Source organism: Cheilinus undulatus, linkage group 18, assembly GCF_018320785.1.
Source record: "Cheilinus undulatus linkage group 18, ASM1832078v1, whole genome shotgun sequence".
NCBI lineage: Eukaryota > Metazoa > Chordata > Actinopteri > Labriformes > Labridae > Cheilinus > Cheilinus undulatus.
In genome coordinates this window covers 30,791,871-30,818,006 of record NC_054882.1, presented here as the reverse complement: position 1 = coordinate 30,818,006, position 26,136 = coordinate 30,791,871, and the positions used below count along the sequence as shown (strand labels likewise).

At 37.3% G+C, this 26,136-nt stretch overlaps 1 protein-coding gene across 1 annotated transcript; it reads left to right on the top strand.

Annotated features, from left to right (window-relative positions):
* The first annotated feature begins 354 nt into the window (after nucleotides 1–354).
* Nucleotides 355–25,286, top strand: lck (LCK proto-oncogene, Src family tyrosine kinase). The gene is made up of 13 exons (XM_041812986.1): nucleotides 355–563; nucleotides 3,686–3,798; nucleotides 4,318–4,372; nucleotides 6,409–6,499; nucleotides 11,062–11,160; nucleotides 11,307–11,410; nucleotides 11,816–11,965; nucleotides 12,991–13,143; nucleotides 15,852–16,031; nucleotides 20,337–20,413; nucleotides 23,141–23,294; nucleotides 24,301–24,432; nucleotides 24,548–25,286. The coding sequence occupies exons 2-13, from the start codon at nucleotides 3,691–3,693 to the stop codon at nucleotides 24,742–24,744; spliced, it is 1,500 nt and encodes a 499-aa protein (XP_041668920.1). The 5' UTR covers nucleotides 355–563; nucleotides 3,686–3,690; the 3' UTR covers nucleotides 24,745–25,286.
* The last annotated feature ends 850 nt before the right edge of the window (nucleotides 25,287–26,136 follow it).

Genomic DNA, 26,136 nt, shown 5'->3' with positions numbered 1-26,136 from the left:
TGACTTTATGGGGTTTGTTGGGCCTTTCTGTGCTGTTTTACTCTCAGATGTGCATCACTTTGGTCAAAAGCGCCCACTAAATAAAACTGTAGCATCTCCCCTTGCAGAATAAGTTCGCTCTGAGGTACCGTGGACCACTACCTCTTTTCCATTAAAGGTCACAGACTCACAGATGTTACACACAAAAGCTGCACCTCACCACTGTAGTGGAACTGTATTGGAACATTCGGAAGAGGTGCTGTCCTGACCCCCTTTAGCATGGAGTCTATAACGCTCCCCCTGCTCCCCCTCACTCACAGCTGCATGGTGAAGCACCTGTTAGAAGCCTGCAGAGCAACCCTCAACATTTCAACGACAGGAAACTTACTGGGTCTCTCACCTCAACTCCTCTGAACTGCGTTTGTGCGCCCACAGTCACACATCAGCATTATCATTTTGAGCTGGTTATGACAAGAGAAGCAGATCATGAGCTCCATCACTTCTTTTAAGGGAATAACTCTGTAATCTTAATGGCAGCACTTGAAATCTGATGTTATTGGATGCTTGAAGATACATTTAAAGAGGTAAGTTTTCAAATTTAGCATCAGCTTTGGAATATAGAAAAAGAAAGGTACAAGAAAAATCATTGTGTTGCAGTTATAGTATGTTTATAGAAGTATTTTCTAAGTTAAGGTTGTTAAATGATGGTGGGAAATGTTATTTTACTTTTTATAGAATCATCATAATGTCAACACTAGAGCTTTTCTGCTCATTTCCATTGAGTAATATATGGATTTAAGCTTCCTTAACTGTATGTTGTGATCAGATGCTGTAAAAAAAAGTGAGAAAATAACATTTTCAGGATGCTCTATTTATAATAATCTCTGTTGGTAACAGTGCGTACTATTAAGGACTGAGAGGACAATAGGAAGAGAACTACATGTAAGAAAACAACATACTTTTTTGACTCACATCCGTTTCCATATGTGAGAGAAAATGTGTCAAAAATAACTTGATTTAAATCACAACAGGATATTGAAACATTTTTGGCAGAATTATAAAAAAACATATTTTTAAGGTGTACATCAGGCCTTTAAAAGATGGGGTTTAGTCATCACAGTCTTCACTGACTGTGGTGCACTGGTGTGGCTCATTATGACAGGCCTCATTTTTACCATCTAAATCCTCACAATACCTCGCAGCGATAACAATCATGAGTATTCTTCTGGAGGGGCCTTCAGCAGCAGATCATAAAAATCAGAGGGCATCCCCTCAATGGAAAATGCTGACTCTGTGTGTCTCCCCGGGTGCCGGCCAGTGGGCGTAGGAGTGTTGATCACTGAAAAATAAAGAAAACTCCTCATACCCCAGTGATCCTGCTGTGATTGCTTACTCAGGGTCTCAGTACAGTGGTGGGTTGTTATTGCCGGGTCAGGCGCCCCTAGATTTTTCTCACGGCTCTGAGCCTTTTGGGACAGACGGCCGCAGCGATTAGCCCACTGACCCTGTTCCATGAGAGTTCCAGTGGGAGCCAAGTGAGCTTGAGAAAGCCGTCCTTACAGTGAACCAGAGTGAACCGAAATGCAGAACACGTGCAGACGTTGGATTACATGAGACTGGGTTTTGGTACAGTGAAGTTAAAGCTGCTTTAAACATCCAAATGAGAGTTTAAATGTGCATGGGCTCTGATAGTGGCAGTAACGTTTCTGTAGTAGGTAGTGTTGTAGTCAAGACCAAACTATCTGAGGCCAAGACAAGACCAAGACCATAAAAATCAATTTAAAGATTCATCACAAGATTGAAAAGTAAAACATCTCTCTCTCTCTCTCTTTGATTTCACTTGCTTTTTAATGCATTTAACAGCAAAACTGTTTTCAAAGCACCACAATGCAAAAATCTCCAATATCAGCAACTTTGTTCAACTCACTTCTTGACCAAGTAAATCCATGTATGTATTAAAAAGCCACTAACAAGTCAAACATTGTTTTAGATATCTAAAAATAAGACATTTATCTGGGGTTTTTAGGGGAATGAGGTCTTATATAAGTGTTAAGATGCATTTCTGACCAGAAATAAGCTGGACTGATTTGTTAAAATCTGAGCTTTTGCAGGTGAGTGACACATAGACCACTTGAATAGATTTCCAAGGAGGCTTAACAATCAGTGACCTAAGGCCGCTGTTTTACATCAACATTACATAATCAGAAACTGAAAAAGACTTCATATGCCCATATGAACAAATATCAGTTACAAAAAAATCAGAGCTGAGCACCATGAGTAAAGATGGAGCTATTTGTTGTTTGAGTTCAGCCAGACTGAGACCAAGACCGAGACAAGATTGAATAAAAATCCTCTCAATTCCGAGATTTGAGTCTTGAAGCCAAGACTGATCGAAAGTACTACAACACAAGTAGAAGATCTAGTTAAACTTGTGTGAGAGTGTGAAAGGAAAGCCTTCACATTTATGGAGCGATGAGTTTTATCACCGAGCCTCCATTTTGAGACGAGAACCTCAGTAATTTCAGATTGGAGCCATTTTCTGAAAATCTTTTTTGTATCTCCTGTTTCTGTCTTTTATACTTACTTTGCATACAGCAGGGGTGTCCAAACTTTTTCCACTTAGGGCCACATACAGAAATAAATAATGATGGTTGGGCCACTTACGTGTAGAGCAGGGGTGTCCAAACTAAAGCCTGGAGCCAAATGCGGCCATAATTAATTGACTGCCGCAAAATTTCAAAATAAAATGAGATATGGCCCACATTAGAATACAAAGCTTGTGCTTGACTAAATTCAGGGGCGTAGCTAGGGTTTTTGGGCCCCCAGAAAGAATATTACACAGGGCCCCCACTTAACAGGCTAGCCAAGCAACAAATGTGTCATTTTAACAAATATCTATTCATTTTAATGTATTTTTGAACCATAATTTCCCCATTTATAAGCAATATTTTTACTATGGTTAAATTAAATCTACTTGCATTAATTTGCAGCCCTGGACTACACCATTTGGACATTTTGAAGGGAGGAGCAGGGGTCCCCCAGTTTTGGATTTTACTCTGATACAATTCAGTCTGTTGACTGATTTATTTAGATGCTTTTGATTAAAAAATGACATTAATTGTTAAGAAAAAAATAAAAATAAATATAAAAACCTTACCGCATGCTCTTGTCCCTGTTTCCGACTATATCCACTATCCCCCTCTATCAAATAAAGGCACAAAAATGCCCAAAATTAACCTTTGAAAAAATAAATCTCTGTTTAATGGCTAAAAATGGAAAAATTTAATGACTAAAAATTGAGAGATCATTATTTTGGTTGCTGATATGTTTACTATTCACATTGTTGTCTTATTTTAGGCATGCTGATACATTTTACCCGTCAAAATGTTTGTTTAGCAACAGCATAGCAGCACGGCCTCATGCTGAAACTAAGAAGTATAATCAAGCACAAGCTTCATATTGTAATGTGGGCCATATTTACTTTTATTTTAAAATCTTGCTGCGGGCCAATCAATTATGGCCCGTGGGCTGCATTTGGCCACCAGGCCATAGTTTTGAAACCCCTGGCTTACAGCATTTGACGTATTTAGCTCAGAATACAGGGTATGATATTTGACAATTAGCAGCAGAAGTCCATTTAAAAACATCATTGATACATACAATGAGGAAACAAAACATACCTTACATCTTAAACTCTTAATTGCAGAAAAGATGGGATGCAACTGCAGCTCGGACTATTCAGAAGGCGACTGGATCGAGAACTTGGATGAAATCTGTGAACACTGCAACTGCCCCATACCTCCACAATCATGCAATCCAGTGAGTGTTTTTAAATGTACACAGGTGTTTGTATCAGTATGCACAGTGTATGGAGAAGTGTCGGTGTAAGTTAGCCTGACAAAAAATAAATAAATTAAAAAATGGATGGGTGTTGTTTTGTGGTTGAATGTGAGCAGATGTGAGAGGACATCACCTGAGTTAACTTCATGTTGTGTAAATGACATAACCATTTCCAAGAACATTACGAAACACAATTGTGTGATGGAGTCCAAGTCTTCGAGCTGTGAGGGAAGTTATGTGTGATTAAATGGGAGTGTAATTCTTCTCTCAGTGTTGTTGTTTCCTCTCCATGAGATTAGAAATGAAGGAGAAAAACACGTGTGCTCCACAATACATGTAGGCATTTTCTCTCAGGACAAAAAACATAAAACACAACAACAAATGATGCTGAGTGGAGACACATCTTTTCCTGTGAATAAGATGTGTGTGTTTTAACACGTGAGTTGTGTAACTGTCTTCGGAAAGCTATTAAATTTATTGTGTTGTTTTTCTTAACAGTACACAGATCAGCTGATCCCATCACAGCATTCGCCTCCCACATCGCCTCTACCAGGTAACGAGACACACTATTTTTGGGGGTTGCAACCGTTTTTACTTATTAACCCTTTAAAGCCTGATACCTCAAATAATTGCCAGAAAATTTTATTTTTTCGTAAATCTGGAAATGAGATGTTTATTTAACTATAACCCAGAAAATGAAATAAGGCTTGAAATTTCACATATACATTTTTTGGACCACATTTGATATATTAGGAATTGTTTGAAACTGATAATCCACTGGAGGGCATTTTTATAATTTATATGATTATATCCAATTTTTTTTTTAGGACATTGTTAAAAATTTTGATCAGATGGAAGTATCAAAAAAGGCTTTAAAGGGTTATATAATAAGGTAGACCCATGAAAATAACTTACATGTTCATTACATGTATGACTAGACTGACATGGGTAACAGCGTTGTAAGATTAACCTGTGGTTTAATTTATTATAACCCTTAAAACACCTAGCCCTGTTTACTGCTTGTGTGGCATTTATTTCATACTGCTACCGTTGGGCCATAACCCCCTATCGCCAACATCACCACTTTTCAGGGAAGGTGAAAAAAAAATCCTGAATGGTCATAATCAGCTTCATGGTTTAAAAATCCGAGGGCACACTGGCGGCTGGCAGATTTTTAAAAACTATTCAGTCATTTATTTACAAACCCGACCCTCCCTATACGCAACCCACGCACAGCGCATGGGGTCCCAAAACCTGGGGGGGCTTGCTTTGAGTGTTTTTTTTCTTCTTCTCTCTCTGCACATCAGGCTGATGTTTGTATGATAAATATGATCAATGTAAATTATACACAATCTATTTTTGGAGATCAATACGCCAAATGTGATCAATTAAGTGTGCACCCATCTGCCTCACTCTCCTGCTCACTGACACTCGCTGCACGGAAACTCTCATCACATCTGTCCCGTAAATTCACTTCTGTATCCTCTCTCGTCAAACTTCAGCTTCTGCCTTTGTTTAGTTTGTGAATTTATGATTCAAGTTCCCGCGCTGGTTCTGATAAGGAATTCATAAAAGCGCATATCAGCTGTTTTAAAATCAGATCGCGGGTGAAAACAAATAATAACAATGCATTTTTAAAGTTGCTTTAGGCTACTAACGATAACACTAAAACGGAAACACAGTTAGGAGAGAGAGATAAATGAGAGGAGAAGGGTACAGGGGTGTTTGTGAGGGGAAGATGAATTGATTTTGATTTGTTTTATTTTGAAGGATAGACACCAGTAGAGCAGATAGCGAATGGTGGTCAATGTTATGATGAAAATATTTAACCCAGAGTGTTAAATTTTTTCAGAATAAAATACACAAATGGAAATTAGTGATAACATCTTTATTATTGCAACAAGGGACTGATGCTTCTTTTATATACAACTATCTCAGGGTCGGGGGTGGGGGCAGTGTAGGGGGCCTCATACCAGAGTCTGCTTAGGGCCTCACTTTGGCCAGAGGCAGCCCTGGTTATTGAGAAAAAGACTTTTCATAAGTATACCACATGTTATACACCATCAGGAAGCTCTGATTCTCAGAATCCTGATCATGTAAACCATTCCAGGATAAAACCACTACAGTAGCCACAATAAATGCATAGTCAGGCTACAAACAAACAATAATTAGAGTGGCACAGCTCATTATTTGAAATCCAAAAAGATATTTAGTCTTAAAAATGTGGTTATGTCCATAAAGATCCATGGACTGGTTTTGAATCATTTCTAATTTAAAAAATGGTGTTGTTGTATTTGCTGTAATAATGTCTTTTTTCCAGGCAATCATTAGCAATGCTAGATGGAAAAAAATGTCTGTCAGTCTCTGTGTAAGGTGTAAGAGGAGTAACGTCCTAATTTTCTGTTCTGTTTCTATGAAAAAATAAAATAAAATCATGAAAAATGGAGATAGGTTTTGGCCCAACACCAGCAATATGTAAAATCTTAACGCTGTTTTGGCATTTCAAATGCATCGTTGTGGTGCTACACTACAATTGTGTCTTAAGAAAAAAAAAAAAGAATAAAGTGAAACTATACATTTGTCTTTCAGACAATCTTGTGGTGGCTGTATACAGCTATGAACCCAACCATGATGGCGACCTGGGCTTTGAGAAGGGAGACAAACTCAAGATCATCAACAAGTAAGCAGCTGATTAATACCAAAGAAAGTTTGTTTGAATATAAGCTAATAAACCAAGAAGCACTCAAGGGCTCTTACACCCTGGTGCATGTCAGGGTGTATCACAACTGAGGGATAGTTGGGTGATAGCAAACAGACCCCTTGGATCTTCCCAGTAGTGTCATTTTATTCAAACTAAGTAGCATAGTGCACTTTGTGTATGAGATAGTATTTCCCGTGAGCAATAGGTGGCAACATGACAAAGGAAGATGCTGATATGTAGGTGTGGTCTGGCTAGGACTGATATATATATATCATGTAAAATTCAAAGAAGAGAAATGAGTAGAGCAGCAGACTCTGAGCTAACATGTGGAATTTGAAGCAGGGTTATTATAGTTAACTTAAACTAACTAAATAACTGAAACTAAAATTCAAAAATCTTTTTAGTTAACTGAAACTAAATAAAAACAAAGCTTTACCAAAAAAATGAAAACTAACTAAAACTGTATAGTGCGCTTACAAAACTAACTAAAATAAAATAAAAATGGAGACAAAACATTCTTAGTTTTAGTTTATGACACAGCCATACTGACTGACACCGACACCCAAGTCTTGGGAGTGTAAAATTGCCTTATCTGATTGGTTAAGACTTCACACAGTGATAGTTTTATGTCTGGAGTTGTATTCAAACATCATCATTAAATACATAAAATGATAAGTGAAGAGCAGGCTGTTTGGATATCTCTTTAAAAATGTATGCGCTCACTCAGCCCCGACATTTATCTGTAAAAAATTAAAACTAACACTAAAAACAATAAAAACTAAACTAAAACAAAACATTTTTGCAAAATAAAAACTAAACTAACAAACCAGCAGTCAAAACTTATAAAAACTAAACTGAAATCAAACACAGAAAGTGAAAACCAAATAAGAATAAAAACTAATCAAAAATCCCAAATTATTATAACCTTGATTTAAGCAAATCAGATGATTTATATTAGAATGAGACTAACTTCCTGTGAAATTGGCAAGATTTCAAAATGCTTGCCATTGGCAGTAAGACCTCCTTTAATATGACATTTCACTGTTGTGGACAAATATTGTGGCCTGTATATCAAAATCTAAGCTTGATAGGCTTAGCAAATAGGAATAAAGACATGGCCCAATTGTGTCACTTCCTGTTGCCAGTAGGGGGCTACTTATAACGATGACATTAGCCTTTGAATATGCAGATCTTGATCATATATGTGAAATCTGAAGGCAAACAAATGCTTGGTATGAGCGTTACACATACTTCCTGTCAAACCAGCGAGTTTTTTATTGAAAAGGTCACCATTGACAGTGAGACAGTAAATTACTGACGTCTTTCTTTCAAAATCAGAGCTTAACACTTTAGGCAAGATAGGAGGCATGAAAATATGAGACACTGTTACCAAAGAACTGAATTAGAGAAGAAAGATAAATTATCAGGGTTTGCTGAATACATAATAATGGTAAACTTAAAGCATCATAATAACTTCAGGCAGGTTTGAAAGAGGAAATCTATTCTCATGTGACACCTAAAAATACAGGAAATGGGGACTGATGTTGAGCTCATAGATCTGAAATGTAACCTTGAAACTTTCATGGCTGATACAGAAAATGTGACAGGTTATGAATCAGTTTAGTAATTTTGAATAAAATATGGCTCTTAAAACAAACAATGACTTAGAAAAGAAAATCTTTTTTGCAATTAAAGAAGAGGAACTGGTTTAAAGAGAACTCATATAGGGCTTAATTTTATTTTACAATGGAGGCCTTTAAAGGCCAAAAGTCTTTGATGTAAGCTATTTGAACATTTGTAAGCATGGATGTAACCCATAAATGAGCATGCATCTTCCACTATACTCATACACTCAGTGACCACTTTATTTGGTACACCTGCTTAACTGCTCCTTAACACAAATATCTAATCATCCAGTAAACTGACGGCAATCAGTGCTTTAAGGCATGTTGACATGGTCAACAATCTGCTGAAGCCCAAACTGAGCATCAGAAGAGGGAAAAACGTGAGAAAACGGTGATTTACGTGAAAAAACATGCCATTGTTGGGGGTTTTTATATGGACAATTCTGACCCTACTATTTCAATGTTGCAGAAGAAATGAGGCTCATCAGACCAGACGATGTTTTTTCCAATCTGTTTTACCAATGGCAAAAAATTGAAGAGTGACTTGCCAGATTGTTTGTAAATATAGTCCATATAAGAAATGGCAGTCAAAACTGGACATTCAGGTCACTCTGATGGAAAAGAAATCCTGTATTAAACAAGGATATCTACACGCTTTGACTCACGAGTCTTCATTAAAGTGCCTCGGATTTTCAGTTTCGACTGCCATTTCTACTGTCGACTGTATATGCCAATAATCAGGCGAGCAACGCTTCATTATTTTGCTATTTAAAGTTTGTCTACCCATCCTCCTATCTTGGTACCATTTTACTGACATTTTTGACCTCACGCAGCACTCCCTCTCCTCCTTCTACTTCTGTTGTCAAAGTTTGGTGAGCTTATGGAGCCTCATCCTGCTGACAGTAGTGACACTGGTGTGGTCGTCTGCTGCATGGTTTGACATGTTGTGCGTTCAGAGATGCTCTCTGAGGTTATCTGAGTTATCGTTGCCTTTCTAGCTTGAACCAGTCTGGTCCTTATCCTCTGACCTTGGCCATCAGAAAGAAATTTTAGTCTAGAGATTTGCAGCTTAATGGATATTTTTTTGATTTGAGACTATTCTCTGTACAATCCCAGTAGATCAGCAGTTTCTAGAATACTCAGATGAGCTTGTCTGGCACCAACAACTAAGGCGCTTTCATCATCTCTTAAATCATCCTTCTTACCTATTCTGATGCTCAGTTTGAACTTCAGGATATCATCAGTCTAAAAGCACTCAAAAACTTGCACAGAGTTTATTTTGTGCCTTTGTGCCAATACATCCCTCGGAGAATGCAGACAGATCAGGCCATGAAGGTTAAATGTGTTATTTATAGTGTAGGGTATTTTTTTCTTTTATGTGCTCATCTCCTCTGTAGTTCCTCACCTCTATTTAGAAGAAATAACAAAGAACCTCTAGACCAGTGATTCTCAACCTTGAGGTCAGGACTTCCTGGGGGGTCGCAAGACACAAAGAGGAGGTATCTAGATTCCCTTAAAAAAAATTAAGAGTACTTTTTTAATTTCCATTGTTGCCACTCCACACCAATTTGGTCAAATCTTAACCAGTTTTCATCATTGTTCCCACAAATTTTAACACATTTTTGCCATTTAACACTTATATTTGCCATTTTAAACCCTTTCCACCACTTTTTTCTGCATGTTTTTGCCACTTCTAAACCAATTCTTGCCTAATATTGCCTTTGTTAACCCATTATTGCCACTATTAACCCCATTTTACCATGTTTTATGCCCATTTGTTTCCCATTTTTGCTAGTTTGACCAGTTTCTGCCAATATCTGCCTATTTTTTCTTTCTCAGTTAGCACTATTTTGCCAGTTTATATCGATTTTTCTTCCCATTTTACCAGATCTCCACCCATTTTTTCCAATGTAAAGCTTTTTCAGCCACTTTTGAATTCCCTTTAACCACTATTTATGCCCATTTTTGCCACTGTAACCCATTTTTGATGTTTTTCAGTTATGTTTTGCCAGTCTAATATAATTTTTGCCAATTCTAACCCATTTCTGCTACTTTAAAGATCCAATTTTACCACCTTTTCCACCGTTTTTGCCATTATTAACCCATTTCTTCAATTTTCAACCCATTTTAATTATTTTTCTTTTTACATAATAGATTTACATTTTAAAGAAGGCTATTTACTACACAAATGATTTAAAAAAGAGTATTTTTTCATTGATAAGAGTGGTTATTTTTCAGGTTAAATATAAAATATGCATATCACAGCTTAACTTTACAATAGACCAAGATTTTGTTGACCTCCATGGGCCCCCAGTTTAGCTGGGCCCCAGAAAGCTCTCCCCTTCATACCCCCTCATGGACGGCCTTGTCTCCACATAACTATTCTTGAACATGCATGGCTGTGTTCAACCACCTTCAGGTACAGTGGGGGTCCCCGGTCTCTGGCACCGGTTTAATGGTTTAACTGGTGTTAGATTAACTGGTGACACTGTTTAACATTCTACCATGCTGCTTGCTTTTCGATTTTAAGAATTTATCAGTTACTTCAGAGAAATTACTACTTTGACAGAGTTTGCTGGGCCACAAAGTACATTTAAAGGGATGAAAATTAGAAAAGAAAATTTAAGTGACTTTTCTGATGCCTGATCAAAACGGAATAAATGGCAGTGGCTCAGTTAGTGCACCTTGTGACCCACAGACACTATCAGAGTAATGTTAGTCTATCTGAAAGCCAAGCATTTGCATTAAAACCTATGAAACAAAATATGATAAATAAGAGGTAAATATTTTGGTCTCATGTCATGGTTGTACAAGGTCTCACATTTGGCTGCAGTATACTGAAGTTTTGGAGCCCCCGGTCTAGACTGCCATGAGGCTTCACAGACATGTAACCTCTCTCATCTCTTTGACACCCAGGGATGATCCAGAGTGGTATCTGGCCGAGTCTCTCACCACGGGCCAGCAGGGATACATCCCATACAACTTTGTTGCAATGACCACAATGGAGACTGAACCGTACGTCATACAGGAAACATGATCTTACTTCTCTCGCCTCCATGTCACTCAACCTAAACACCGTCTTATACAGTGCATGATGGGTCCCTGAGGGGAGGGAAGTGGTTAGCTCACAGGGTGAAGCATGCTGTTTGTTTGTGCTGCAGGTGGTTCTTTAAAAACATTTCTAGAAATGATGCCATGAGGCTCCTCCTCGCTCCTGGGAATACGCAGGGCTCCTTTCTGATTCGAGAGAGTGAGACAACCCCAGGTGAATTATTTTTTAAGTCATTTTACACAATATATGCATAATCAGACTTTGTATTCTAGTAGCTTGTTTCACAGAGGTGTATCAGCTTTTGGGTTTTACAGAAGACTCACTTCCTGCTTCCCTTCTTGCTTCATCTTCATTTAATTTCACTTTTGCTTCAACTTATTCATGTATGTTTCATTCATTTATCAGTGATGGCACGAGCAGTTAAATTCTAAGACCACTAAATGAGTTATTTATTATTTTTTGGATAAAAAGCTGGACTTATTAACACCCATCAATCTAATGATAAAAACCAGTGTAATATTAGAGTTTTCTATTTTCTTCTATTTTTCTTTTTGCGTTGGCTCAGATAAAGTTCTTAGTCAAATCTCCATCATTCACATTCAGTTTGGTCTCTTCCAGGGTCATACTCCCTATCAATCAGGGACTTGGACCACAACAGTGGTGAAGGAGTCAAGCACTACAGGATCCGCAACATGGACAATGGGGGCTTCTATATCACAGCCAAGATATCCTTTAACTCACTGAAGGAGCTCGTGCAGCATCACTCACGTGTGTACAACCTTTTCATCAATATATGGACAAAAGTATTTGGCCACCTGCCTATTACACCAACAGGGACTTTAATGACATTGTATTTAAATACATGTACTTAAATATGAAGTCAGCCTCCTGTTTGCAGATATAACAGCCTCCACTCTTCTTGTAAGGCTCTCAATAAGAGTGTTTTTGTGGGAATTTGTGCCCATTCATTCTGTAGAGCATTTATGAGGTCAGGCACTGATGTTGGACGAGGTTGCCTGGCTTGCAATCTCCACTCCAGTTCATCCCAAAGGTGCTCGATGGTGTTGAGGTCGGGGCTCTGTGTCAAGTTCTTCCACACAGAACTCATCAAACCATGTCTTTATAGTCCTTGCTTTGTGCACTGGGGCACAGTCATTTTGGAATAGAAAAGGGCCTTCTCCAAACTGTTGCCACAAAGTTGGAAACATAGCATTGTCTGAAATGTCTTGGTAAGCGGAAGCATTAAGATTGGACTTCACTGGAGATAAGAGGCCTGGCACAAACCCTGAGAAACGAACCCATACTATCAACATTGGACTTGATGATTTGAGGCTAGCATGTAGCTGCTTGGTAGTGGAAACCCATTCCATGAATCTCCCGCTGCACAATTTTTGTGTTAAAATTAATGCCAGAGGAACTTTTTCATGCATCATGCTTCTTAGCAGTCATTGGACTGCTCCCCCATGCCTGAGTTGCTGTTATTCCTAAACGCTTCCACTTTCTAATAATATCACTTACAGTTGACTGTGAAATGTCCGTCTTATTGCAAAGGTGGCATCCATCCCAGTACCACACTTGAAGTCACGGAGCTCTTCAGAATGACACATTTTGTATCACAAATGTTTGGAAATGGAGACTGATTTTATACAACTGTGGCAACGGATCTGATTGAAACACCTGAATTCAATAATTAACAATTGTGGCCAAATACTTTTGTCCATATAATGTAACTGATCACAGTGAAAGTGTACCTCACAGGGATTTTAACCCTGTTCTCTCTCTCTGTTGTCCAGGGGATGCAGACGGGTTGTGCGCAAAGCTGCTGAAGCCGTGTCAGTCGAAGGCTCCACAGAAGCCCTGGTGGCAGGATGAGTGGGAGATCCCTCGTGAATCTCTGAAGCTGGAGCGCAGACTTGGAGCAGGACAGTTTGGAGAAGTCTGGATGGGTGAGTGACACAGAAGACCAGTAAAATGTTGGAACATAGCTGAAGAAACAGTTAAGTATATGTGGATACGCCAGATTTCTTTAATGTAAAGCGATTATTGAAGCTGCCTCTCACATGGGAGTTTGAACTGGTTTGCATAACACCCAAGCTGCCCAGTCACACTGTGGGCTTGACTGTCTTCTAAGAAACATTTCGACAGGGATTTTTTCTGCAGTGTATGCAGAACAGCTTCCTCTCCTCAGCCCTAATTGTAGGCTTGTATAAGCCAGTTAACTGGAGATTGATGTGAGGTTTTTATCGGTAATCCTACCAGTCAGAGTTCAAGGATCTACCTTTACAGTAAAGTCACAAACGTAAGGAGCTGTGTATTTTCACAACTTACATGAAAGTCTTTTGCCATTGTGGAGAATTAACTTAAACAAGAAGGCATAATGTTTTGATCACAAGGATATCAGTTTGAATAATCTGTGCCACAACCCCCTTATTACTCAATTGGATTGTGATTTCCCTATCTTATTTTCCACCCTCATATGCCAGCACAATTCAAAAGCCCAAACATGCCACAGTATGAAAGCTAAACATTGCCTACCATGGAAGTTTTCTTCTTTTCACAGCCTCTGTCTGTTTACAGAACCTTCACGCATGCATTTAGGACTTTGTATTTGTTTCTCTAATCCCATACAAACACTGGTTCCAGTACATACTTGAATAATGGGAGGGACATTTGACGATATGAAATGTTTATTTTAGTTAGTTAACATGAAAATAAGCGATAAACATCATTAATAGCGAGAAGATTGCCACTGAAGATAAAAGAGATGTAGGAATGCTTCATGCATAATTTGTCACCATCTTTGCCACGCTTCCTCAATGTATTAAATGTTTGGTGTGTGGATATAAAACTGGCTAGAAGTTTCATCACATGCATGAGTGTAAGTGTACCAGAGCTGGGATGACATCCTGTTTGCATGGCAGTCATGTGAAACTATTGTTAGTTTAACATGGATTCAATCCCAAGTCACATTGCTGCTGTCGGCCAAAACAAGCTGAGAAAACAGCACCTCTGGTCAGCTATGACATTGTGCACAGTTCAATGATAGATTCAGAACAGGTTTTATCTTCTTTATCTTCAGTTCTGACTTAGGCTATTCGATGACTTCTTTTCTAGCTGTTCTCCACATATGGATCAACCAACAGGTCAAATATTGATTTAGAATTCTTAGAAACCATCTTAATAGCTCCATGCTTAGAAAACATATTCATGGATTTGTGATTCTGACTGAAATGTCAGATATCTTATGCCTAGGGGGGAAATAAACATTTTTTAAGCCCTGAACTTTTCCTCCAAGTCATGAATACATTAAAATAAATGTTAAAACATCCATTAAAGTCATGATAAAGTGCTTCAGAAACTCCTACTCTGGAGTTTAAACAAATCCGCAGTACAGTTACACCTGCCCCGCAAAATCATATCATATTCTTATCTTAACTGGCCCTGATGTATAAGGTCTGCAGATGTCCTCCAGTTTAAAAATGTAAACTTAACCTTGATATGAAATATCCTTAAGTCAAAAAAATGTGAAAAGAAATAAAGAGTAAAAATAATTAGCTAAAAATAAATGTGGGAAAATAAATTCACTTAATATTTTCAATTTTGCATTTCAAAATTATGACTTCAATCTATTATTTGGACTTTTATATCATATTTTGACTTTTTACATTTATTTTCTTGACTTTTTATCTCATATTTTAATATTTTCAATTTATCATTTGACTTTTATCTCTTAATTTGACTTTGTCAATTTATTCTTTTCACATCTTATGGCATATTTTGACTTCTTACATTTATTATTTTCACTTTTTATCTCATATTTTGACTTCTTACATTTATTATTTTGACTTTTATCTCATCATTTGACCTTGTCAATTTATTATTTTCACATCTTGTGTCATATTTTGACCTCTTAAATGTATTATTTTCACATTTTTCTCATATTTTGATGTTTTAGGTGCACCATTTTAAATTTTAAGTCACATTTTTGCCTTTAAATCATAATTGTGACTTCCTTTCTTATATTTTTGCTTTTTAAAAGCATTATTTTTACATCTAATTTGTTTTTACCTTTTGAAATAATAAGTTTGACTTTTTATCTCAGATTTTGAGCCTTTTAACTTATCTTTTTGGTTTTTTAAATCTCAAAATCATTTCTCATAAGTGCAAATTTTTTCCCCATATTTTATTGCGGCAAAAATGATTAAATGTGGACCCTGCTAGGTCGTCAGGTTAGACCTTAATTCAGAATCCGGCCCCTTCTTTGATTGAGTTTGACACCCCTCCTCTACAGCTACAGGTACAATATTGTTTCATTCTCTCCTGTGGAGCAACAAACCATCAGTCAGAGTGAAGAAGCTCAAACTCAGAATTTAAAAAGTGAGAAAAGTCATGGAGAAAAGAGTGTACTTTCCTCTGCTGCTGTAAATAATAAGGCTCTGTTGGTTTTTGTGGTTCACTTACCTTCCCACTTCACTTTAATCTGGTTAAGAGCATAGGTGGCCAAAAAGTGGGTTGCTGTTTATAGAATATAGTTGCAGTGTAGACAGCATTATGTAGACTAAAGTGAAGTACAGAAGCATTTGAGTCTAGATCTTGCTGCTGGTTCAAATCACTGCCTTTAGAGAACCACTCACTGTTAACTGTTTACTTTCAGGTGTCTACAATAACGACAGAAAGGTGGCCATTAAGAACCTGAAGATGGGCACAATGTCAGTGGAAGCCTTCCTAGCAGAGGCCAACATGATGAAGAACCTGCAGCACGCACACCTTGTTCGCCTCTTCGCTGTCGTTACCCAGGAGCCGATCTACATCGTCACAGAATACATGGAAAATGGTGGGTAGAACTATTCAGAAGTCTGTGTCATCAATGATCAAAAGGGAATTCCAGATAAGGAAAGGAAAACCTAATAGTACCTGGGTATTTCCAGTAAACTAATGATCAATTACAGAAAATCGAGCATGAGTCCTTGTATTATCATAACATCTTATTTCACTTCCTCTCCAAACATGTGCCCAAACATGACAGAAGCAATCATTTCCTTTATCTCCTGCTCTGTTAGCAAAGAAAGACTCAAGTTAAGCTCTTTGCCTGGAGCAAGGACAAGGAGGTGTTTTATTCAACGTCAGTGCCAGACGTTCAGGATCAAACATGTCAATCTGTTATCAGACTTTAAGAGCCAGAGCACATGCCTGAACATATACAGAGCTGCCTCTTGTGTTTTATCCCTTTTCATGAGTCATCATGCTTTCAGACTTCTGCTCCACTTCAGCAACTCTCCCGAATTATCTTTGATCACAGCTGCATGTCTATTTATTTGTGTTTTTACTTGATCCACATAACTGAACTTTAATCATCTCATGTGATTGTAGATGAATGCAGCAGTGTGGGCTACACTAAATAAGGGAGCTAAGTCATGAGCCTTGCCTCTCAAAGTATGCTGCTCCGCTGAAGTGGCCTGCCCTCTGATAGGCTATTTTCAGCATCTCCTTATGACCCTGTATTCACCGCTCTGTGCTGAAAATGTTCAAAGCAAACATGAACTTTCACTTCTTTTCCAGGCCTCTCAAGACAGGCTTCTGGTGTTTACTCACACAGGGGAAGTCTCTCCTGGCAGGTCCTTGATGAGGAGTGTTGAAATGGGACAGGGTGGTTTATTGTCCGCCCCTGATGAGGCCTGGCTTCTTTCCAGTGTCTGTAAATGCACAAACACATGCACAGTCACATGTAGACAAATACCTGAACACTATACGGTCACAGTAGTAAACAATCAGCAGCAACGGCAGTGTGCATCCTGATCTTCCTCTCCTTTCTCCCTAGTTTAAGTTTAATGGCTGCCAATAATGTCACATTAAAAAGGTCACATGTGCTGCAAATCTCCATGATCCGAGCTTATAAGAAAAATGCATCAGCCATAAAAAAGTGATGCAATGCAATTTATTCTGCTTTAGAAGTCTTTGTTATTCTTTTACACTGAGAGGGGCGATAAAAAAACGCGTAAGGAGGTGCCGTCACTCACGCAGCAGCCAATGTCCAGCTGCACTGACTGGAGTGCCTTTGTGTAGTCGTGCATGTGCGGCCTGTAACCACCAGCAGTGGCCCTACATGAGGCTGCCTCTTTGTCTGGCATCCACGTGTGGACAGAACACAATTACAGCCTCTGTTGTCAAGAGAAAGGATGGCTCGGAGTTCCAGTCTTTTCAGTTTGTCCCTTTTTTATTACTGAAGACAACAAAGATGGAAAAAAACAGGCGTGTCATCCCTGCTTCCCTTTGTGACCTTGACAAAGAGCGTTCCTCTGGCTCTCAGACTTCAAAAGCACTCTTCCGGACTTTAGCAGAGGAGCAAAGGCCTCTTTCCTGGCACAGTCATTCCTCTTAAAGTATTTCCTTTGGTTTGACTTGCTTGGCTGCTGTGCAGACGTATTGTTCTTGGTAATCAAACTCGACACAAAAGTAAACTGTCAGAAAACATGCGTCATGTTGACGGATGCTCCCTGTACTTCCTGTCTATGTTGTGCTCTCTGATTTGATCTGCTATTCTGGTCCAACTCTGCCTATTTATATTTGTGGCGATAAAAGTCTTAACCAAGAGCAATATCATCTGACTTCAGGACTAAGCATGATTTTATTTTCCAGTTAATATCACCCTTCATTATTGGCTGTATTCAGACTGTAAAACACAGTTTTCCTATGTTGAGCACACTCCATACGATTGTATGTGCTGCATACTGTGTTCAACATTAGCATGTAGTGTGTGACTGGCAGTCAGCTGTTATTTTGTAGTATACTGGTACAGGCTTTGCTGGTTTCTGGTCTTGGAAAACAAAAGTAAACATCAGCCCAGTATGCTGCTACAGTGTAGCTTTCACTTATGATCTGAAAAAATAAAGTTTACAAAGATTAATTTGGATTTTTATGATATTCAGAGAGATAAGCATTTATCTGTGAGACATGTAACAACTCAAACAAAGGAAATTCATCATCACTGTAATGTAGATGGAGCGATTTGACCTTTTCCTTGTTACCCTATTTCAACTAAACAGGCCACCTTTTCACATCTAAACTGATGGTGCTGTTGTGTGGTTAAGTCTTATTTTCAGCTAGTATTTGCTGGTAATAAGCTAATGCTAATTCTGCTAATGCTGTCTGCCATTTTAATCTCTGACAGGTAAGTGTTTTGTATTGTGGAAACAGTTTGCAAGGGAAAATAATCTGAATCAGAATGACACATCCGTGTTTTGTACATGCTGCGAATCTTGCAATTCACTGGCGTCAGGCCAAAACCTACGGTAGCCTGGAAGTGCAATACAAAATTACAAATCCTGAAACACTTTTATAAGACTTGAAACAAATTTACATTAACCAAAATATTTTTACATTTCATAAAACAAAACTACTTTACAAAACACTTTTACAAATGACAAAACAAATTCACATTTTACAAAACAAAAGTACCAAACGTGATAAACAAAATTACAAAGTATGAAACAATTTTACAAAATCTGAGAGATATTTACGAAGTCTGAGATAAAATTACAAAGTCTAAAACACTTTCACAAAACCTGATTACAAATTTATAAACAGCAATAGAAAAAAACAAATATACATTAACCATAACATTTTTCCATTTTTTAAAACAGTCACACAAAGTCTGATACAAGACTACAAAGTCTGAAACACTTTTACAAAATTGGAAACAAATTTACAAAGTCTGAAACACTTTTACAAAATTGGAAACAAATTTACAAAGTCTGAAACACTTTTACAAAATTGGAAACAAATTTACAAAGTCTGAAACACCTTTACAAAATTGGAAACAAATTTACAAAGTCTGAAACACTTTTACAAAATTTGAAACAAATTTACAAAGTCTGAAACACTTTCACAAAATTTGAAACAAATTTACAAAGTCTGAAACACTTTTACAAAATTTGAAATAAATTTACAAAGTCTGAAACACCTTTACAAAATTTGAAATAAATTTACAAAGTCTGAAACACCTTTACAAAATTTGAAACAAATTTACAAAGTCTGAAACACCTTTACAAAGTGTGATACAAATTTACAAAATCTGAAATACCTTTACAAAATTCAAAACAAATTTACAAAGTCTTAAACACCTTTACAAAATTTGAAATAAAGTAACAAAATCTGAAACACCTTTACAAAATTTAAAACAAATTAGCAAAGCGTGACACACCTTTACAAAGTTTGAAACAAATTTACAAATTCTGAAACACCTTTACAAAATTGGAAAAAAATTTACAAAGTCTGAAACACCTTTACAAAATTGGAAACAAATTTACAAAGTCTGAAACACCTTTACAAAATTCAAATCAAATTCACAAAGTCTGAAACACTTTCACAAAATTTGAAACCAATTTACAAAGTCTGAAACACTTCATTCTCTTTCTGTAACATGTTATTGTATGTAAATATGTTTCAGAAGTTGTAAAAGTGTTCTCCAACTTGTAAAGTTGTATCAGCTAATGTCAGAGTGTTTTATGTTTTGTGAATTTGTTTTGAAACATGAACATTTAATATTTGTCTTTTTGAAATCTTAAAAAATAAAAAATGTCCATTAAATTTAACATGCATATTTTTTGTATCACATTTGATTGATTAGTCATTTTTGGAAACTGAAAATCCACTTGAGGGCATTTTTATCATTTATCAGATTGTACCTGAAAGGTTTTTATGTAATGTATTGATCATATTGATTAAATAGCACTATAATAAAAGTATGTATCAAATATGATACAATAGGCTTTAAGGGGTTAAATTATTTGGATAAATACAGCATTTTCTACATTTCCCGAGAAGTGGTGATTTTGGAGATAGGAGGTTTTGGTCCAACACCAGTGATATGTGATGGCCAAATCAATATGTTCTGCTAGTATAGGTGGTTTTGAATGCAACCTTATACTGCACCCTCAAGTAGGAGGCAATAAGCAAGTATTTGTAATAATCAAGATTTATACAGAGTCTAACAGATTCTTTATTTGCATTTGGAGTACAGCTCCCTAGGTTGTCATGATTTGCAAGAATAATCTGATTCTGGGTTGGCAGTTATGTTTAAAACACATCAAAGTCTAATTTTCTACAGACGTATAACTTGATTCTCATTTATTGTTCACAGGTAGCCTGGTGGATTACTTGAAAACAACGGAAGGAAGCAGCCTGCCTATGAACACTCTGATAGACATGGCATCTCAGGTAAGTCATTACTTTTTCTTTTGTTTCCAGGCTTTTGTTTGCTCCTTTCAACCACACATGCCCTTTCATTTAATCGCCGGCTTCCTGTTCTCACAGTATGAGCCTTAGAGAGGAAACTGGCCACCACACTTATTTTGTAATAGCATAGATGGATAGATGTGCATGTGATAGTGAGTGTAATATAGATTCATAAAGGTGCTGAGCTATGGGGCAAGGGCGTATCTAGGGGGTCACCAGTTTTCTGGCTGTAGCCATCCTAGAAATCTGATCGGCTATCGCAGGAACCATCACAAAATCCTACAATGTGTTTGGCTATTTGTCAGACTGTGTTGCAGGCTTCTTGTAGCTCTCCTTTTTAAGTAAAAAAAAAAAGCCAAGAGGACAACCTGTATATTGCCCCTCTGTCATGTTATTTTTAAAAATGCATGATGCTGCCACCTCCACGCTTCATTTTGGGGATTGTGTGTTTGTGGTGATGTGCAGAGTTTAGCGTCCGCCAAACATAGCGTCTTATCTGATGGCCATAAAGCACCATTTTTGTCTCATCAGACCAAACAACTTTCTTCCATTCGACCACAGAGTCTCCCACACACCTTTTGGCGAGCTATAGTTGAGATTTAATATGAGTTTTCTCCAACAGTGGCTTTCTCCTTTCCACTCTGCTATAAAGCTTTGACCGGGAAGATCCTGGCCAACAATTGATGTATGCCGAGTCTCTCCAATCTCAGCTGCTAAAGCTTGTAACCTCCTCGGAGTAGTCATAGGTGTCTTGGTGGTCTCTCTCACTAGTCTCCTTCTTGCCTGGTCACTCAGTTTGTGAGGACAGTCTGATCTAGACAGATTTAGACGTGTCACATTCCTTCCATTTCTTGATGATGGACTTAACTGAACTCTGGGGAACATTCAGTGCCTTAAAAAAATTTGTATCCACCCCCTGACTTACACTTATCAATCCCATTTACTTTGAGTTGCTTGGAGTGTTCTTTTCTATTCATGGTGTAATGGTAGCAAAGGAATACTGATTAACCAGTTCTAGACATGGGTGTCTTTATATTACAATCACTTGAGACAGGTACTGCACTCAGGTGATCCCTATTTTACTTCTAGTTGAATTAGCTCAGTCACTGTAGAGGGGGAGATTTTTTTCTATGTAATCAATTATTTTACCTTGCATTACGTTCTTTGAAAAAATCTGTTTTCACTTATTCGTAAAAAAGAAAAAAGCTAAATTTTATTGACTGTAATTAATTAGTAAATAAAATAAAATAAAATAAAAAGTAAAACATCCAAGGGAATAGTTTAATAGGGACTGTAAAGCCTGGGCAGAACTAATGACTTAAGACATAAAAAGCCAGAAGTTTCCTTATGGGCTTTAATAAAGACCAAAAGTAAAAGATAAACACGTTTCAAAACAGTTGTAATCTTTTTTTTTTAAATTCAGAAAAAATAACACCACTCAAACCATTCTTTTAAGTTTGAAGAGACAATGGGAGAGGGTATTCCTGGTAGCATACGTACGAATCTTTAGAGGTGCCGTTGACACAGGCTGGCCGTTTCCCTCAGTCTTTAGGCTGATCTAAACTGCTAGTTATAATGTCCTTGTTAACATCCAGAAATGAAAATGGAATACATTTTCCATTTTTTATTTTCATTTCTACTTCTTAGAATGTAAAATGTCAGGGAAGGAAGTTTGACTAACACATATTGAGAGTGTGGGAATGGAAAATTCAACCACAGGAAGACAGGCTTAAGTTTTAGCTTCAAGACAAGGCAAAAGATTCTTTACATGAAGTTATTCTTTTACGTCTCTACAGCTTCATGTGGTGAACATATTTTACAGAGCTGTGTTTTCGAGACGGAAGACATACCGCACTGACTCTGCGGTGATGCTGCGACACATAAATGTACATGATTGTGTGACTGACATAAATACAGGGATTAATGACCTTGTTCTCCCTGCATTACACTCTGACAGCAAGTCCAAGTAACTTAGTATGTTTGTGGTGGATTTGAATACACGCTAAAGCAAAATATCTAATTTAGCAAAAAGACAATGGTGTCTTTAGTGATTCAAGACAAAACATTAAAGAAGGGGTAAAAAGGTGAGAAATTCCCTGAGTGGGAAGCCATGACAACCGTGGAAGGTTTCAAAACATACACGTCATATGCACATCTCACATGTCTGACAAGACCCCTGGGCAAATAGGACCTACGTGATAGATTCTTACATCTGAAATATACACCAGTGACCCAGCAAAACACAGAGAGTGGGGTGTTTGAACACACAGAGAAGACACAGATTCTCACTGGGCGTGGGTAGTGAACTGAGGGAACATTTGACTGATATATACCTCATACATCAGCTGGAGTATCAGTTTTCTTCTGAGGTCTACAGATGAAAAAATGACTCATATGGTATTTGGTTGAATCAGACATGATCTTTAGAATTACCAGACAGTCTGCAAAGGTACAGAGTCAGGGCTGCAGTGCTTTAGTTTCAGGAAGCAGAGCTGGCACAGCGGTGTACCTGGGTGGAGCACAGAGGTAAAGGGTATGAAGAGGTGACCTGGGGAAATGGTGAACTCCCTGATTTGGGAATCTTTCTGTCCATCTGTCCAACACACACAGATTTACACAGTATGAACACGTGCCCATAATCATACTGGTGTCTTTCCAACTTGAACACATGTAAATAATGCTCGTCTAATGATGTGCTGTCCCCTGCAGGTTGCACAAGGAATGGCCTTCATTGAGCAGAAAAATTACATTCATCGAGACCTGAGAGCAGCCAATATCCTAGTGTCACATGAGCTCGTCTGTAAGATTGCTGACTTCGGACTGGCAAGGCTGATTGAGAACAATGAATACACAGCAAGAGAGGGTAACTATATGAAGTCAAGATCACTTATCTTCTTTTGATCCCACAGTAACTTTATTATAGGATAAATCAGGGTTGAACAACTGGTGGTCAGGGGGCCACATATGGCCCTCCATCACATCAAATGTGGCCCTGAAGTCAACTTTAAATACCAATAAATTATAAACCTTGAGAAAACAGTCAAAATCTGTGTAAAATAATATTTAACTTTAATGTTTTTATTTCAATAAGAAAAACAAGAAATGTATCCATTAAATTCTTAATTTCTTGAGTAATTATTTGTTTCATTGTTAATTTTTTTTTACTTATTTTTTAATCTATTTTATTGTTTTTAATCCATTTTTTTATTTTTTCAAATTAATTTCTAATTATATTTCAATTTGATTTATTTGTAATTTTTGGTGTTTATTAAAATATTTTGAAATTATTTATTTTTAATTTTATAACATTTTATTTCCTTTTTTATTTGTATTTTTCTAATTTCTCTTTATTTACTTTTTCACTTATTTTTTATTGATTTATTTTTATTTTATTTCTTTTTTTAGTGCATTCAATTGGCTGCAATTGTTTCTGTGAAAAAAAATATATTTTTATGTATATTTTTTTTATAATAATTTAAAAAATATTTTATACATATCTTTTTTTTAAAGCCAATTCAAAGTGATATAATTAAAAAAAACACTTCTATTTTCACTTGAATTTAAAAACATAAATGTTGGTATAGTAAATTAACTTAATTATAATAAATTATAATAATTAATAGCATATTCTTTATCTTGTTGATTTTTTTTAGTTATCACAGGGGTTAAATTGAGAATATCCAACAATCTGTAATAGCTTGGCCCTTTAGCATTGACAATAAAATTAACCTGACCAAGATGCCAATTCCTGGGTTAAATAATAAACATATCAATCTAATTTATTCCCTTATATAGAGATTGTTGATTCTGTTTACTCAAATTTAATGTTTATCTTTTATGATAAATAAAATTTCCTCTTGTGTTCATAGGTGCAAAGTTCCCCATTAAATGGACCGCCCCAGAGGCCATTAACTATGGCACCTTTTCTATAAAATCTGATGTGTGGTCGTATGGGATCCTCCTGACAGAAATTGTGACGTATGGACGCATACCTTACCCTGGTAAATACTAATTTGCAGCAATTACCTAACCCCCACATTACAAGTCCTGTACTAATTTTAAAAGCTAAAGATAATTATTTTCACTGCCTACTTCTTCATTTTATCTGTTGTAAAGGAATGTCCAACCCAGAGGTCATCCAGAACCTGGAGAGGGGCTACAGAATGCCAAGGCCAGAAAACTGCTCAGAGGACCTTTACAACATCATGTGTCTGTGCTGGAGGGAAAACCCAGATGACAGACCCACCTTTGAGTACCTGAGGAGTGTTATGGACGATTTTTTCACTGCCACAGAGAGGCAGTACCAGGAGTAGACCTGCAAGTGCAGACAGACTTACAGGCAAATGCATTCAAACTATAGGCACAGCCTACCGAGCTGGACGCTGGATTTTTTTTTTTTTATTCTGTCTGTTGTACATTACTTACCTTTATATTGACCTGGTACAAGCTCAAATTTCAAGCTAAGTGTACTTTGTTTCTGCATTTGTCTTTTCTGAAATAATCTTATAGAATCTATAGCCTTGTGTTGAGCTGTGGACCCTTGTACCGCTGGATTACTGCAGAGAACTGCAGAAAAGAAGAGCAATCATCATGCTGCTTGATGAAACATGGAAGTGTCTGATGTAGCTGAATAAACTCATGTTTAATATGTTTATACCGTCATTGTGCTTCAGCTTTGATTTATTTTTGCAGCTAAATAAATTTTATCCAATTTATTTACTCATAATAAAATCATTGATACTTTTTACATTCAATAAATCAACAACTCATCACAGCCCATTTCTCCAAAATTGACCCACCAGCAACAATATATTTTCAAAAATATAATATGTAAATATTATTTCCAAAGATTGTAAGGGGGATGCGAGGCTTTGTCTGCTTTGTCTGTGTCTGCTCTGAGGCTGCCAAAAGTAGACCTGCAAGTATTGACAAAAACCATGACAAGGCAGTTATTAGGTAGCTTATACAGGTCTTTTGATAAGAAAAGCATGCATAGGTCTTTTGGGGGTTTTACCAGTGAAACACTTAAAACATATGTTGATTTTTTGATGAAATGTTGTTGATTTAAATAATGAAATTGCCTCAGAGAAAAGCAGTTCTGATATGTATCATGACGGCATGAAAAAGTCTCTCGAGACCATCCTTAGAAAAGTGAGATCTAAAGAGATCTTAAGTTGTGTGAGCGGTTATTTTCACCATAGGGCAGGGCTGTAATCTGAGCCCAAACTTTGACTACTTTTTGGTACTTTTTACAGTCAAAATACAGCAATAATGCCATGTAACTCCATAGTGCTTGTGTCAATCAGCACCAAAAGCCTGCTTGGAGTTTGCCAAAAAACTCCACATGAAAGCTAAGTGTTTTTTTTGTGTGTGTTTTGCACTGAAGAGAGGCTACTGTCTAGCCACCTTGCTTGATTGGTGGAGGGCCGCAGTGATGGTTGTCCGTCTAGAACTTTGTCTCATCTCCACACAGGATCTCTGGAACTCACTCACAGTGACCATCAGGTTCTCGGTCACCTTTCTTACTAAGGCTACTCTCTGATTGCTCAGTTTAGCTGGGCGACCAGCTCTTGGAAGAGTCCTGGTTGTAACAAACTTCTTCCGATTAAGAATTATGGTGGCCATTGTAATTTTGGGAACCTTCAGTGCCAGAAAAAAACTGTAGCCTTCCCTAGATCTGCACCTTGCAACAATCCTGTCTCTGA

Bases quoted from the DNA above. Each gene is read 5' to 3' on its own strand.
- lck (XM_041812986.1), top strand. From the start codon at position 3,691: ATGGGATGCAACTGCAGCTCGGACTATTCAGAAGGCGACTGGATCGAG. The intron at 11,161-11,306 runs GTACGTCATACA...TTTGTGCTGCAG, and splicing joins ACCACAATGGAGACTGAACC to GTGGTTCTTTAAAAACATTT. The intron at 11,411-11,815 runs GTGAATTATTTT...GGTCTCTTCCAG, and splicing joins AGAGAGTGAGACAACCCCAG to GGTCATACTCCCTATCAATC.